At 33.6% G+C, this 16,787-nt stretch overlaps 1 protein-coding gene across 1 annotated transcript in view; it reads right to left on the reverse strand.

The window, feature by feature from the left end:
• Positions 1–11,092: 11,092 nt before the first annotated feature.
• Positions 11,093–16,787, reverse strand: part of NijA (Ninjurin A) — a 30,418-nt gene continuing 24,723 nt past the window's right edge. Inside the window, exons 5-7 of the mRNA XM_068774050.1 lie at positions 13,931–13,998; positions 12,565–12,738; positions 11,093–11,695 (exon numbers count right to left, since the gene is read on the reverse strand). Of these exons, the coding sequence (XP_068630151.1) occupies positions 11,492–11,695; positions 12,565–12,738; positions 13,931–13,998 (446 nt within the window). The 3' untranslated portion in view covers positions 11,093–11,491. The remainder of the gene's footprint in view (positions 11,696–12,564; positions 12,739–13,930; positions 13,999–16,787) is intronic.

The following is a 16,787-nucleotide window of genomic DNA, read 5'->3' on the forward strand; positions in this document are numbered from 1 at the left end:
AAGACTGGGATAGATTTTTTTATCCTTCATAGGCGAAGCATTTGATTTCTGTCTTACCTGACCTAAAGCGATGACGAGGTCTACGATGTTATATCTTGCCTGAGAAAAATCAAAATCAGCTAAGAAGAAACTAGGTCTTCTCTTCCGCAATGGAGATTGAGAGTGTTTATTAAAAAAATGCATATTTTCAAACTATAATTGTTATAGACACGTATGTGTGAAGTGTGTTCGTGTGTGTTTAAAGTGTATAAAGAGTTGCATAGATTTGTTTAATCATCGAAATTTATTTAGGGTCTAATTTTATTTTCATAATTATTTCTAAAGCATATCAATAACATTAACATAAGCGTGTTTAAAATCATAGCAATCTTAACAACAATGCATACGTTAAAAAAAGATGTGTATGTAACTAATGGATGTCCACTGGAAAGCACAGGCCTCCCCCAATGTCCACCTAATGGGGGAGGGGGAATATAAGAAAAATTAAACAAAATAAAAATAACGGTAAATAATAATAATAATGAGTGCAAAATTAAATTCTGTAAAATAAAACATAAAAATGTATAAAATGAGGAACCGGGTGATGAATGAAAGGCATCGAAAAAGAGGAAAAGTGGAATGAAAGGGCAAAACAGATGAAATGTAGAAAGTAAGGAAAAAAAATGAACGATCTTAAGATGAATGGAAGTAGAGCGCGAAAATAAAATAATATATGTGACAAAATTAATTAAAAGAAGTTAAATGACCCTGTGCTTCCCAAAAATATGGGTACGAGAGGCCCTTTAATAGCAGGGACCATAAAAAAATGGGCAGCCTACACGTCTACCGACTTATCGTCGCCATTAGAGCAAGGTTAACTAACAATATAAGCATAAAAATAATATGAGGTAAATAAAAGAAATAGCAGGAAAAATAACTTCTTAGAATCCATATTCGTTATGGAAGGTTAGAAGGTTCTGTAGTGGATATAAAAAGGCGTATCCCCGGTGACCACAATGCGACATGTGGGCCGACACATTGTTCTAGGAGATATGTGTTCAAGGAGCTCGCGGATGTGGGCCAACGTGCTAAGTGCAGACGTGCGTGGCATTACCAACGAGCGCACAAACAGATAACACGCAATTATATCTTAATTTTGTGACTTGTGTCCAAGATCCCATGTATTTTTTAAACGACCTTATTTTTCTTTTTGATTATACTATTTGTTTTATCTTTTTTCCTCCTTAATATCATTTATTGTTTCGGTTTATTTAATAGTTTAGTTTCGGATAAGCGAGTGATTAACCCATTATACCCTGGCCTGCTGGTGGTGCTGGCACCTTGGAGCCTGCATGCTCGGTTTTATATCGGGTTGCCTTCCTAGTGAGTTATTTATGTTTTAAGGCGCAGAAGACTATTTTGCCCTGCACTCTCAGCTCAGCTGCACCTCGAGGTGGCAGCAGTTCCTGGGCAGGACGACGAAGACGTGAGGTGATTCCAACTGGCCAAGGCTCTGCTTTAAAGTCAGTTTTCCACTACTAACACAGCAGATGATTTCTTGGCATTTTATAGGTAATGCTAATCTCACATATAGCGATTCCCACCAAGATCGTACCCTGACATCCCCCATGTTCGGGAAGACGACGTACTGGGGATGCCCTCTACCCCATCTTGGGGACATAGAAATAAATGATGAATATTTACAATTCTTCACAAATTCTTTCACTTTTTTCTAATCCTTTTACTCATCACCTCACTTTCGTCTCCTTCATACTTCACGTTTACATTTTGTTCTTGTTTCGATTTATTCTTACGTTAATATTCATTTATAATTTAATTTTTACTTTCTTATTGTTTTTACATTTATCACATATTTAATTATATATCTTGACTGCTATTATACACTTTTGTTTTTTTGCCTATTTGTTTTTTTAAATGGTTTTTTCTATGACCCTTCTGCAGTACTCTAGAAAGTTCCTGAGATTCTCCTCGTTATCAACAAAAAGCCAATTAAGGTGTTCTGCATACCACAAAATTAATAATTGCAACTTTCTTGTCCCTTCAATTACGAGCGTTTTTTTGAGAATTGCAACGACTGTAAACAACTTTCTTTCTGGTCCTCTAATTAAAATTCGAAAAAATGATTCTAATTTTATATTATTTGTTAATGTATTATTAGATATAAGTTACTGTGATTGTTGAATATTGGTCCTGTGATTAAAATATGTTATTAGGTTATAAAACTATAAAAATTATTTCACGCTCCAGGTACATAACAAGCTGTTGGTTCCATCGCTTGTGAGATAAAAGACCGTTTTAATTTTTAATTATACCAATTCTATGTTCGTGGAACTTGTTTTTTATAGATAAAATATACCGGATTTATGTAAACACAGGTCATTGAACTATCTCGAAAGATTCAAATGCGTAGGCGTTTGTCTGGTCTAGTGAAATATCTTTGATACATACACGGGTCTTATAAAAATTCATGTTGTGCGTCGAAATTAATGAACATTTAATTATTGTACTGGAACTTTTTTGAATGAATTTAATTTTAAGTTATTTATATTTATCGAATTACATTTTATATTTTTTAGTAACAAAATCATCACCAGAAGCATTACTAACAAAAAGGTACACAAACCACTTTATAAAAATGAATATGGTAAATGAATATCGCAGAATTCAATACCCCATCTCATAAATAACCTAGCCTAGAAATAAAAAAATAAAATTTCACAAAAAATTGTTGTGTGTCTTTATGTATGTGTGTATATAGGTATATGTAAGTATTTACGCACTTATATATACGTAAGGTATGTATGTATATATATATATATATATATATGTATATGTACATATATGTATACATAATATCAATTTTTTTGGACGAAATCTTATGGTCCTATGTTTTCTATGTGGCATCTCCTTCCACTGTCATTGATGCAAGAGGGACTTTACAATCGGTAATGATTTTTTCATTATTTCTTTATTTCGCATTCTCTTTTTTTTCTCTTTATTTATACTTTCTATCATCCTTCACCACATCCTTCCATACATTGCCTTCCTTCTGTCATCATTCCTAAATCACAGTTTATTCTTTAGTATGACGGTTTATGATTCAGTTTTGGTTTTATCTACATTTCAAATTTTTAAAATAAACCTTTAACAGTTAAACGCGGTTTTTATTGTTTTTGGTTTCTTTGGTTTTTATTGTTTGTTTATATATTATGTTTTATAGTATATTAGTTCCATTATTCCTTATTGCTTTAGCCGACTCTTTGTTTTATTACTAAGTCTTATTTAGGCTGATGACATTCCGTATCACCTTCCCGCTAAACTCCAAGAAAGTTGAGGAAGTTCATCATCCTCAAAAGGGGAGGCGACACTTTCAATGTCTATTTATCTTCTCAACTCTACCTGTCAATCTGTTCATTGACCTCCATCCACGGGACAGAACGTGATTATATGCACTACGGTCTGGTCCGCTGGGTCACAGATGCAGTGACTCTCCTTGTGTTTAAACCTATACAGGTCCTAGAATCTCCTGTACCCCGTGAACATTTGGATCAGACATGGGTAATGCGCCACTGTCCGAAGTACTCGATAGACAGACACGAAGTCTGAGAAGAATTTCCGCTTTGTCGAAGCCATCTCACCTTCCACATACCTCCTGTTCCTCGCCAAGCGTATCCAGCTTAGCTGTTGATTGTTGAATGAAACGGGGCATCTTATATTCAGGTCCTCTTTTGCTCTTTAACTGTTATATTTTTTTTATTATAGCCCTCGTCTTTGGGAACAGAGTTTTAAGGAGTTTTTATTTTTTATTTACTAACTGCAAAAACAGCTTTCTGTTTTACAAATTGTATTTATGTTAACAACATTATCCTATGAAAATAACACGAAGTACATGATGAAGTGAAAATAATTAAAATAAATGTTGTGGTAGTTACATCTGTTATAAATAGCACGTAATTAACAAAACATATACAGACAGGCTGTATCATTTGTCATTGGATGAACGTCCTGTTCGCCTTTCTCTGTTTAGATTTAAAAAAAAAACTAATTTTATTCGTTTTAATTTAAAAAGTTAAACGACCATTGGATGTCGGGTCGTTGCCCCCAAAAACGAATCGACTGGTCCTTTGAGGCTGCGCGGACCGAAATGAAACCCTAAAGATAATGTATCCATAAATTATTTTTTAATACTCGGACATATTTGTTTTTTTTTATTTTAAAGGTCCGAAATTTAGTAATCGCGCTTATTTCACTCAAGGTCGTGTATGATGAGGAAAGTGAGATTTTAAAATGAATAGAGTTCAAGTTAAAAAAAATCTGACCATTAGTGTCAACTTACAAAAATTGTAGCACCAATAAAAGGTTGAATTTTCTTCATTAGAAATTAAATAATAATGTATTTTAAAAAATGACAGGTATAAATAGGACTGACTCTTTAGAACTGAAGGAACTGATTTTTAATAATATTAAGAAAAGTAATTGATTTAAATTTCTGATAGATTCAGGCGTTACTTTGCGGAAGTCCATCCTAAGTAAAAAAGGACTAATATATAGCTACTTTCGCTATGTAGCAGTAGTCGTGCAATAAAGTGCACCGCCCGCCAGCCTGTGGTAAATGCGCATGCGGCAAACAATGCGAATTACACAACTACTACCGTTAAATCACTTAACACGTGTTTCACCCCACCACGGGGCATCCTCAGGAGTAATGTTACACCGATTAGTGCCAAATCACTCGGTGTTATCAGCGGGCTGGCGGGCGGTGCACTTTATTGCACGACTACTGCTACATAGCGGAAGTAGCTATATATTAGTCCTTTTCTGATTTAAATTTCGTCACAAATTCTCCATTTACAAAAATGCGCGCTTGACAGGCGGGTTGGCGAACGCGGTGTATTATTATGGTACACAGAGGATGTTAATGCCCATCTTCCGGACATTTGTCAACAAACAAACAATGGCAATCCTATATAATCAATGCACAAAGTGCGAAGTATATAAAATTGTATCCCGGGATTCGAGCCCGCGACCAACAATCGCAAATCTTAGTTCTCAACCGCTAACACTGCTCGCTGTACCATTATCAAGTGTGTAATTATCATTTTATTTACAATTACTTTCGACATTTAGAAAAACACTAAGTTTAGTGTTTTAAAAGGCTTTTTGTCATTTTATTAAATAAATAAAACATAATCTCGTGGACACACTTGTGCGTCAAGGATATATTACTGTTATAATTAAATATGTAATTTTATATATATTTACAAAACTCGTGGCAGTTATGAGAATTGTTTTATTTGTCGGCAAGTTCAATTTTTAATCAACAACAAATACCTATATTAAATTTGAATAAAAAATAAAAAAACACTTATGTCTTGACCACATTTGAGTTTAAAGCAAATAGAATCATATTCAACATACACTTGTAATATCAGAAACTTTTCGCTGAAGTGCTTTTGCTGCACGAAATCAAATCGACCGCCCGAACAGAGCTGGCTTAACCGTTATTTTATCGAATTTAATTAATTTAAACTTGATTTTCATTAAAAATATTCAGTTAAAATCAAACGTCAGGTTGACGAGCGTTTCAACAATTTAGCTGCTGCAGCGGTATGTCAAGCGCTTTAAAAGCGGACGAACATTTTTATTTATTTTGCCGTGAACAACAAACTATTAAAAAAATACTTTAGGAGATTCTATATATACCTATGTCGTAGAATTTGAATTTATATTTTTAATTTTTTTTAAATTGCCTCCTTGGCTTTTTGTACCTCTTGGCCTCTTGTACCTCCCCTGTCATGATTTACTTGGTACTTTATAAGTTCACTTTCTTCCTTTTTTCGTCTCAGTGTCACACACACTCTTTTATTCATCACAAACGCCCTATAAGTCCTCATCTCTTATAAGTCACCTCGCTTCCATCACCTTCCCTCAGAACAACTACATGAAAATTTTATGCTTATTTTGTTATTTGAATCATAAGTAAATATACACTAGGTGGATCAAGGATTTAATCAAGGTGTCAGGAAATCGCTGCCGGCGGGAAGTGCAAGACTGATCATTCTGGCGGTATTTGGGGGAGGTCTATGTTTTGCAGTGGAAATTATAAATTATATTTATTTATAACCACTAACACTAAATATATCATTACGGGTCAAATGACCCATTTTGATATGTTGTATTGAAAATTTAAACAATATGATGAGCTATGGATCAAAAATTTTTGTATTTTGCGTTTGTAAAAGAAATGATCAACGTAACATTTTGTAAATTATAAAAAAAAATTGTATTTCCTTCCTAACTACCATTATCCATACGTTCTAGTAGGACCCAATAAGTGTTGGTATAATTAGTGCTAAAGAAATGTTTAATTAGGAGCAGTATTCAGCGCTGAAGCCGCTTAGTGGTTGAGATAATGCGGTCGGACCGGACCTCGGGCCGTTACCGGCCGGAGAGCAGGTGGCGCCTTACGCCTACACACGTGACGCTGCCTGTGGCACGCGGTCAACATACATCTACATACATACTGATCATACTAGGACTGTATACGTAACCGACATATGACAGCTAATTAGCAAAAGTTGCAGTGAGATCCTAGAACCAGAGAAACACTCTGTACCTAACACCAAAGCCAGTAAACACGTTCATGCTCACTATCCTATAGGCCAGTGATTTCCAAAGTGGTCTATAGCAACCCGTAGGCGTCTGTAAGGGGTCTATTTGTGGGTGCATGAAATGAAAATGGAGGTCCACGATAGTGGATCTCAACACGTGTATACTGATAGTACCTATTTACTTACATCATACTATCTTATAATATCAAAACATTAACGTTATTTATAAAAGCACCTATGAAGTAGTAGTTTTAATTTAAATTCAATTAATAAATGTATAAATTAACATGTGTTTTTACTTTAAGTTTTTAACACTAAACTTCACTACAGTTAGAAATTTACAGGAAATCAATATCAGGTAAGTAGGGGGTCTACCCAACACGGAAAAACATGGCAAGGGGTCTACGACAAAAAAAAAGTTTGGGAAACTCTGCTCTAGGCTCAGGGGCTAAAGAGCGAGATGGTCATCTTCCGTCGAACTCCCTCTGGCTGTATAACAATGTCCATCATGCGGTAGCAATATCACGTCACACACGTGCGTGTATTGCACGGAGGAGACTCAAGATGCGATCGCAAGATTCATCGATGTGGCGAATATGGCAACCGCCGCACAGACACTGGCATACTGGAGTAAAGATGGGGTTACAAACGTTGTTTTTAAAACTGAACAATGTCAGGGCGTCAGCGCCGCTTTCGATCAAGTGAGTTGATATTCAAACATGGACAAAAAGCACTTAATATAAAACACATGTAAGTAAGAAAAGGACCAATATTTAGCCACTTCCGCACATGCAGTGGTAGTCGTGCAATGAAATGCACCGCCCGCCAGCCCGCTGATAAATGCGTGATAAAGTTATGTAACATAACTCCTGAGGATGCCCCGTGTAGGGGTGAAACACGTGTTGAGTGATTTGGTGGTGGCGGTTGTGTGATTCGCATTGTTTGCCGCACACGCATACTTTTCTTACTTAGGATGGACTTCCGCGAAGTAACGCCTGATTCCATTAAATATAAAACACATGTATTAGATTTTATACTCATAATTACAGCACGCACACAAACACAAAAACGAAATGTCACTTTAGCAAATCCTGTAATTATTTGTACAACTTAATATTGATAAATTAATATACTAATAGAATTGTAACAACTTCTATCTTTGCAGATCTTTGCAATAAATAACTGTGAGGCTAGTGAATCTTTACCAGTAATTCAATCCTATTAAGCATTGTACATATATCTATACAAATAAATAAAATTGTAGTATCTGTTTGTAATATTAACCGCTTTACAACATGATATATATACGGTACATACATATACCAAAATAACATTTTTTCAATCTTTTGTCTGTCTTTTTGTTTTGGCTAATCTTTGAAATGGCTGGACCGAATTTGACGACACTTATACCGTCAGGTAGCTAATTTAATAAGGATTACCTTAAGGCTTTATCTTAGAAAAATAGTAAATGTAAAAAAAATTATTCAAGTTAATATTTTTTTGTTCCACGCGGACGTAGTCGCGGGCATAACTAGTAGTAAAAAAATTAAAAAATATTATAACACACCATCCACGATAATGTGTTCTCAGAAATCTAAACTAACCCAAACCTAAGATGATCACCTTCTTCATCACTAGTCACTGTTCGGAGCCTTCGTCCAAGTGTAAGAGCTCGATTCTGCATCTGATAGACTATGTGCCATCTCGCACAGTTACTATAAAAAGGCATATTAGATCAGGTTTCTACCACTCTAAACCTGACAAAACTGTGCTGAAAGGCAAAGAGAAAATCCGTCTATAATATTATATTAAACTCTACAAAATAAAGGATAAAAACGATTTTTTAGTTAATACAGTGTGTACTTAAAAGTGAGAAAGTTTACGGTGAAAGCGTACATTTCGTAGAGATGCAAGTACAAGGTGATAACTTATTTAACACTTAATAACTTTCTTGACAGTGTAAGGTATATATAAGTAGACACCGCCTTTTTCCTTGCTCAGAACTCATACATATATATGTCTATAATTACTATATGATAAACATTAAGGAACCCAACCATCCGCAATAAAAGTTATATAACATATGCACGTAAGTACATGTTAAACAAGTTTACACTTTACGCACGAAATACAACGACTGACAAAACGACACAGGTAGTGTGGGACAGAGATAGTGCTCTACGAAGCCGAAATTAGCCGATGGTCTCTTTCCAAAGGTCGATGTGCAATATTTTTTGCCGTGTACTATACCCATTAGTATATTTATGTAAGGTGTTTTTATGTGAATATTTTCGCTCTTAAATCGAGTTTTTTAATGAAATTATGTTGTTTTTATTGTCGCAGTACTGCTGTACCAAGGTCCGTCTTCTTATTTTGGCATCGATTTTTGGGCTGATAAAATATGAAGGTTTAAGTGGCAGATACAAATGTGTTTGTAACTTTGTCAATACATGTAAACGTTCCTTGGAAACAAACGACAGCCTTATATTACAACCAGGAAAACGTATTCCTAAGGTTATATGTTCCTAAAATTTTGAGTTCGTTATATCGAACCTAACCGTCAAAAATTTCGCGCCATTTTTGTTTTTTTTTTTCATATGAGAGGGCTAGGTATTTAAATTTTATTAATAGATGTAAAAAAAAAGAAATAATTTATGTACAAAATATATTGCTGAATATAATATAGTCACACAATATATATGTATATATATTTACTCTTATATTTATACAAGAATTAAATATGTTAACAATTTACATATGCTTAATATGACATATACAAATAGCATCTTAAACGACATTCAGATCTATACAAAGGTAGAGTATATACAGAAGATTAATGAACTTAATTAATAAATGCTTTTCTTGATCCTTTTGGCATCATATTAGGAGATTGACGCCCACTGGCATAGGCCACCAGAGATCACCTCGATGACTGGTCTACCTGCCTCCAACCCATGCTGCGTCTACCGCTTCGTCGTTTAATCAAAAATGATTCTCAAATATAATAAATACGTATTTTTAAATTTGATTTTCATGTACAGAAATCCAAATAAATTAATTTTATAACAAAAAATATTTTTTTTTCTTTTTTTTAAAGTATCCTATAAATTTGAATAAGATGATGTAGTCATTATAAATTGTGAGAGCAAAAAAATCATCACCATTTTAACATATGACGTTCACTGTTGGACATGGTCTTCCCTAATAGATTTCCTATCGGAACGGTCGGAAGCGGCCGGAATCATTTTAAAATATCGTAGTTTGAATTCAAATCGACGTTCGAATTTGTGTTCGAACGCGCAAGATTATTTAAAACTAAAACTATTGTGGCGGTAGTGGCCTGTATTACAAAGTTTGTTTACGTGAACGCAACATAACTTTAATACAAATCTTTATGTTTATTTTTTTTACATGATCGTATAAAACTTAAACTAAATTATAATGACCACTATTAAGCATTTAATTAACAAACAATCAATTAGATTGTATTAAGAACTTACGAAAAAATATAACAAGGTATATTATTGCATTGTTACTAGCAATTAACACTAAAATTAAAAAACTAAGTTTTTAAATATGGAATATAAATTCATCTATTGCCGGTGTCATACGGCATCGTGTGAGATATTTTTAAAAAAAACTTTCAATGTACAATTTTAATTTAAACATATTGAAATGACTTAAAAATGGACCCACAAATATACATATATATATGTCGGAAACCCTGTCGCTTCGGGCGGCGCCGATAGATGGCGCTAGTAATTTTCTTTGCACTAAATGCAGCGTTCATTTTAATTAAGACGTTAACATAAAAAAGTTAATATAAAAAAGGAAAAACACTTATTATAACAAATTTATCTTTGAGAGTGGTCGAAAATAAACAAATTTATTGCTGATAACTTTTTAAAAATACTATTGCAGCTATTTCTTCGACAATATATATTATAATTAAATAGCACTATATTAAAAATTGCTATGTGTGTGTCTAATGGAAAGAGATTGAGACTTAATACCAATTCTGAGCAGATTTTTGTTATGGAACCATAATGAAAAATCGGTAATATGGGTCCCTTATTCTCTTAGACTAGGACTTAATTCTTAATTTAAAATATTATATCTAAAGCACCGTGCGAGATTCAGATAAAAATATTAAATATTGTATTTAAATAAATAAGATTTAGGTTCAAACGTTTTACAATTCATTCAATATATTTCCGCTAAAATATATATTCAGTTTCAAATCTGTAGGTGTTGACATTCACCAGGAAACATGAATAATAATCACACATTCACACCATATGTACAGCTATTACATTAAATAAAAAAATAGTTATAAATTATCTGTGAAAAATATGTACAAGGTTTAGATATATTTTTTAATATTTTTTATCTGTTACATTATAAAATATTACGTATTTGATACACCATGTTCAAAATTATCATTAATATAAATAAAGATTTAAAAAATGTTTGCATTTATATAGAGTATTTTTATTTATAGAGATATGCTTACTTTTTGGTTCGATCTGTAGCAATGACAGATGTCAAATGTCAATGGAAATAAATATTTTTAATTCGTATTCGGAACATTTCGAACTTACATTATTATGTATTTTAATGAAATAAAAATTTTAAACCTGTTAATTCGTTAGTAATTTAAATAAATGAGCAATCAAGTCTTTCTTCATTTTCACACGTCTTTTTCATCTTTAGACCTGTACGTAGCTAGTACAGTCGCGAGCAAAAGTTTACGCAAACCAAGCAGTCTTGTAAAAGAAAATATTATATTACCAGCATGGTATAACACAAATTCCTTGTTTTACTGATACTCAGTAAACTGTGATTGTCTTTTATATAAAAGCTGGTATGGGAAGCTATTGTTAACCAGCTTGTTGAACCACTGCACCAGTTACAACCGTGGCTACGGGTGTCGATACGCTGAACGACGTGATGAAGACATTGACAATGGTGATCAGAAAGATGCCGAGCACAGTCATGTTGTTGATCTTGTCGGCCTTGCAGATGTCCTTTTCGTCCTTCACGTTATAACGGCTGTTCATGATCAGGCCAACGCCAACTGCGATCTACAATAAAAAAATCAATTAAGTTTGAGTCGTCCAACTATTACAAACACATTAAGTGTCCTACTACAAGGGATAGGCCTCCACCAAATATTGCTACGGTGACCAGCCTTACTCTGCCCAAATCTAGCGACTTCCCCGTCAGTATAACAAACTTTTATAAATTTCCGTTATATTTTTCTTCATGGTTAGAGTTCGTGTAAATTGTTAATCTTGGTAAATGACTTTTCAGGAGAATTCTTGCGAAATTCTCGGCCCGAGCTGTACATAAGACATTCCTACAGATTCAAAAATCATCATTTAGGTTGCTTTGGAGGACGCTTCGTACTGACTGGATACAAGGCCTTTTAGACCTCCTTGAGGATTCTTGCGGAGGCCTCATCTCGAGTTGTACATAAGACATGCCTGCAGATTAAACGATCATCATTTAGGTTGCTTCGGAGGACGCTGCATACCGACTAGATACAAGGCCTTTTAGACCTCCTCGAGGATTCTTGAGGTAGCCTAGTCTCGAGCTTTTACGTAAGATATTCAACTTTTCAGTAGCTCTGGATAACGCTTCTTGGATACGCGCGTAGCTTGGACTGGCACTTGAGACAAATTTAGAACTGAACCATGTTTTTCCTGCTTGCGTTATATCCGTCACTAATGAGGATCGTGGATCTTTTTGGACAACTTGGAAATTCTTTTGATTATTGAAAGATAGAAGGTAAAGATAGCAGTTTCATGAATTGATCCGATCAGGTTCGAACTATGATACTCGATACCAGAATAGCCGAAGTAATATGCCGCTGTCGGCTGGCACAGCTAGTGTAACAGTGCGACGAACCTTCAAAAACATCATGGCCGAGTAATTAGTAACCGAAAGTTACCTGGAAGATGATGCTCAGAATTATGAACACCACGCTGGGATAATAGTAAGGATGCGTGCTGGCGGACTCCAGAACATAGCGCAGCTGGTTAGCGTTCGCCGAAAGCAGTGCCAGGTCCATCATTCCCTGTGCCAGGTTCTTCTTCTGCTGGTACGTGTTCACGTCCGGGATAGTCTGTAAAGTTCAGACTTACTTTTAGATGGTATATTAACATGAAAACAAATAACAAACACAAATATATAACTGATTGTTTACAAGTATAAAAACTTCAAAGAACTAAATGTATAGCATATTTGTCAGCATCATGTATAGTGTGATCATTATAAAATATGGCATATCAATTAATTTTTCTATTACACTGCGTTAGCTCAACAACTTCTGGCAATTCAATCTTTAGGGACAGATATTAAACAATAATTACTTTTTAAACGGTTTTATTTAGTTCGACCCGTACGGAATTTATTTGGATCAGAATTAGAAAAAGAAATTTAAGCACCTTCCCGTTGTCAGATTGATCTGGAATTGGTAAACACATTTAATTTAGATGACAATACAATATAATAAAATCAATAACATTATAAACCTAAGATGGCCGCCGATACAAAATGGCGGATTACATATTTTTCTTTAACCCCCTCAATATGGGTATCAAAAGAAAGGGCTACACTAGTAAAACACAATGATTATGTCAAAATTTAAAATTCAAGATGGACGCCGTTCCAATATGGCGGACTAGGTACATATTTTTCCACAACCACCGTATCAAAAAACCGTTTAACTTAAAAGTTTTTTAAATGTATTTATAATAAGTAGGAGTTCCAATTTTGAAAATGTCTTTTTATAATAAAGTGGCAGTCCCTTAAGAAAACCTTAGAGTTTAGAAAAACCTTAGAGTTTTTTTATGCAACCACTTCCTTGTCCATTTTTTACAATCCTCAGGTTGTGCGCCAGTATCTGTGCGACGGTTGCCGTATTCGTCACATGAACCTTGCGATCGCATCTTCATTCTCATCATCTCACTAGTTCGTGTGACGTGATATTGCTACCGCATGATAGACATTGTTGCACAACCCGAGGGTGTCTTTTGTTGGACGGACAATGACCGTCTTTTTAGCCCCTAAACCTCGTGGTTGGTGAGCATCCTATATCCCATCTCTCTACCGTATCTTTGGCTAATGAGATATTGTTTTGACCTGGATGGTAGGTACAGGGTGTTTCTTCTAGTGCTCCATCTGGACGAACATATACCGTCGTATACCTCCTTCACGACATACATACTTTCGTTTAGTATTTTAATACACATATTTATGTCATTTAAGACATTTATAGAAGCATGAAGAAATGTGAAATGATCTATGATACTCACGCCTGGAGGGAAGGGAGATCCGGGTCGGTCGTCGATGCCAAATCTTGGTTCGAGTCCATTGACACCGCCTATAAAGATAAAAAAAAAAAACTTTTATTAAACTCATTATTATACAAAAAATAAAAATTTCGTACATTGTAATGTAAAATTACATAATACAATAGTATTTTCATTAAAATGAACAAATCGTTAAATATTATTGTTTCGTAGCTAAGCTAGTTGTCAAAAAAAACAAAGATGTTCGTAAATTCTAAGCAATTGCAATATCTTCGTCATTTATTATATTTTGAAATATTCAGAGAGCTTACGGTTAATTTAACAAAATAAGTGTCTAACTTGTACATGCCATTAATTATTTTTTAATTATGTATGTTATGTTTTGACATAGTCTACAAAATTGGTTTTTATTTTTTTTTGTACCACCGCAAAACAAATTTGAATTATTATAATTTAACAGAGCTAGGTAATGAAGGTCGGGTTCTCACAAAAAACTCCCCTCTTCCTCCCTTCCAAGAAAACTTCTGTTCAATGTTCAAAGAACTATTCTTAGGGAAGTCAGAAGTTTTATGCTTTCTATATATAAATCGTTACATTGAAATAAAATAAACATACAAATATAAAATTACATATCAATAATTAAAAATATCTTATAATGTACAAATCAAAAATATAAAAATACTGTTAATTTAGTGTCTAAATATATATATATTAAAGCATGCAAACCATCAAAATTTAGTGCAATAAATTGACGTGCTAGAATAATAAACTTCCGTGCGCCGCCATCTTGTTTAGACTCGCATGCGGGGATTTGTGATATATTTACTATATTATAGTTAAATTATTATAGATTAAGAAAAGCATAACATAGAAGAATCTAATTTGATAGAAGCTAGAATTAATTTGGGCTGCCTTAGCAATAACCAGATTTAAATATATGACTCCGTGCTTCCAAACGCGCATTTATTTAAGAATATAAAACAATTTCATTCGGTTTTTTTTAAGAACCTTTTTAACAAGTAATCTTTAATCTATTAGTTACCAAACCATTTCCTAATTTTATTATAATATAAAATATTTTACACTTGAATATGATTTTTGTGCCGAATTTATGTTTATTAAACTTTTTTTGAAATATGATAAATAATAATGAAATATGATAAATATGAATTTACGTTTATTAATTTTTTTTTGATATTTCTTATACAAATTTTCATCATCATTTCAACCACAGGTCCACAGCTGGACACTGGGCTCCGCAAAAATTTACAATAAGACTGATTCAAAGCGGCTTGTATTCCTCATCTTCCAACGGCCTTTTTATTATTAGAATCTATATTCCACAGACATTAGTGTTTTATTTAAGCAAACAGTTTAAGAGAGTAAATACTGTGATATGTAAACACACGGTTTTTACATTTACGTTTAATATTTCCGAACGTTTTTTTTAAATTCTTCAAATTCAAGAAGTATGTGTCGGATGTACAAAAGATTTGCAGTTTTCTCATTACTTTATTGCGAAACAGTGTAATAGAATGCCGTGTTGTAGAAGGATTACTTAAACATATGTATATCTCGTGTACTTTTGACTAAATAAATATTTAATGGAATCATCTCAGAGGACATACAGACAAACAGTCTTATATATAGCTCGCTACCTATATATCGGTGTAATCGGTGTAACATAACTCCTGAAGGTGCCCCGTGGAGGGGTGAAACACGTGTTAAGCAATTTGGCGGTGGCGGTTGTGTGATTCGCATTGTTTGCCGCATACGCATTTATCAGCAGGCTGGCGGGCGGTGCACTTTATTGCACGACTACCACTGCATGTGCGGAAGTGGCTAAATATTGGTCCTTTTCTTACTCCAAAAAATAAATGACTTTCAAATAGAAGCATCTTTTCGCGACACTTCTTTTCTAACATTTTTTAATTTGATTATAAGTTTTATTTTATTTATGTTATTGTGTCCAATGTATTATTGTAAGTATTATCAGATTTGGTCATTCTACGTATCACTATGTGATCCCATAGCCGGTTACAAGGTATATACCATACATAAACACATTGTCAACCAATAAAGTTTTATTTTCCTTATACAATTGAAGGAAATATTGATATGTTTGTTTACTTGCAATTGTGGTCTACAAGGCAATTATATAAAGAAACCTGACTAACCTAATTTGTAATATGGCGATTTTAATTGACGACAAACTGACAATAGTCTAGCCAGATGTCGCAGAATCAAATGGTCGTAGACCATATGGAAAGCCATTATTGCTATGTTTAATAGGCCAGATGATATATCTGTTTTAGTATATAAAATGTTCATAAACAAAATGACAACGTGTCGATTTTCTAAGATAGATATGGCATTGATAAAAAGGTTATTATATATCACACATAGCAGAGATTTGCTCCAACCACCGACAGATATGAGAAGACATTTATTTACCATTTATTTTTCTATTTTTTGGAATCATTTGTCTACGTTATAAGAAGAATTATAGAAGAACCCAATTTAGATCCCATTTTTGATCTCACTTATAATGTCAAAGATCAATTCACATACTTTTTTGATCACTTTCATCAATATAAAGATAAAATTCGTTTATTCTTTTTAAATTTTGTAATCTATTTTATTTTTACTCTACTTTGATTTGCAAGTCGTTAAAGTTGTGGAGAAGAAGCAGTAAGAAATTCCACAACAAAATCTTTTAATAAAGTTTAGCATAGATTTATACATATACACTTTATCAGATATAGCCTATATGAAAACAAAATAATCAGATGACATCACCGCCAAGTATTCTTGTCATTTAAATATTCGTTTATTGAATAATAAGCTTTTTTAATTTTTG

This window comes from Battus philenor, unplaced genomic scaffold, assembly GCF_028537555.1.
Source record: "Battus philenor isolate CCGP_79_NKW_IND1 unplaced genomic scaffold, ilBatPhil1.0.hap1 SCAF_11, whole genome shotgun sequence".
Lineage (NCBI taxonomy): Eukaryota > Metazoa > Arthropoda > Insecta > Lepidoptera > Papilionidae > Battus > Battus philenor.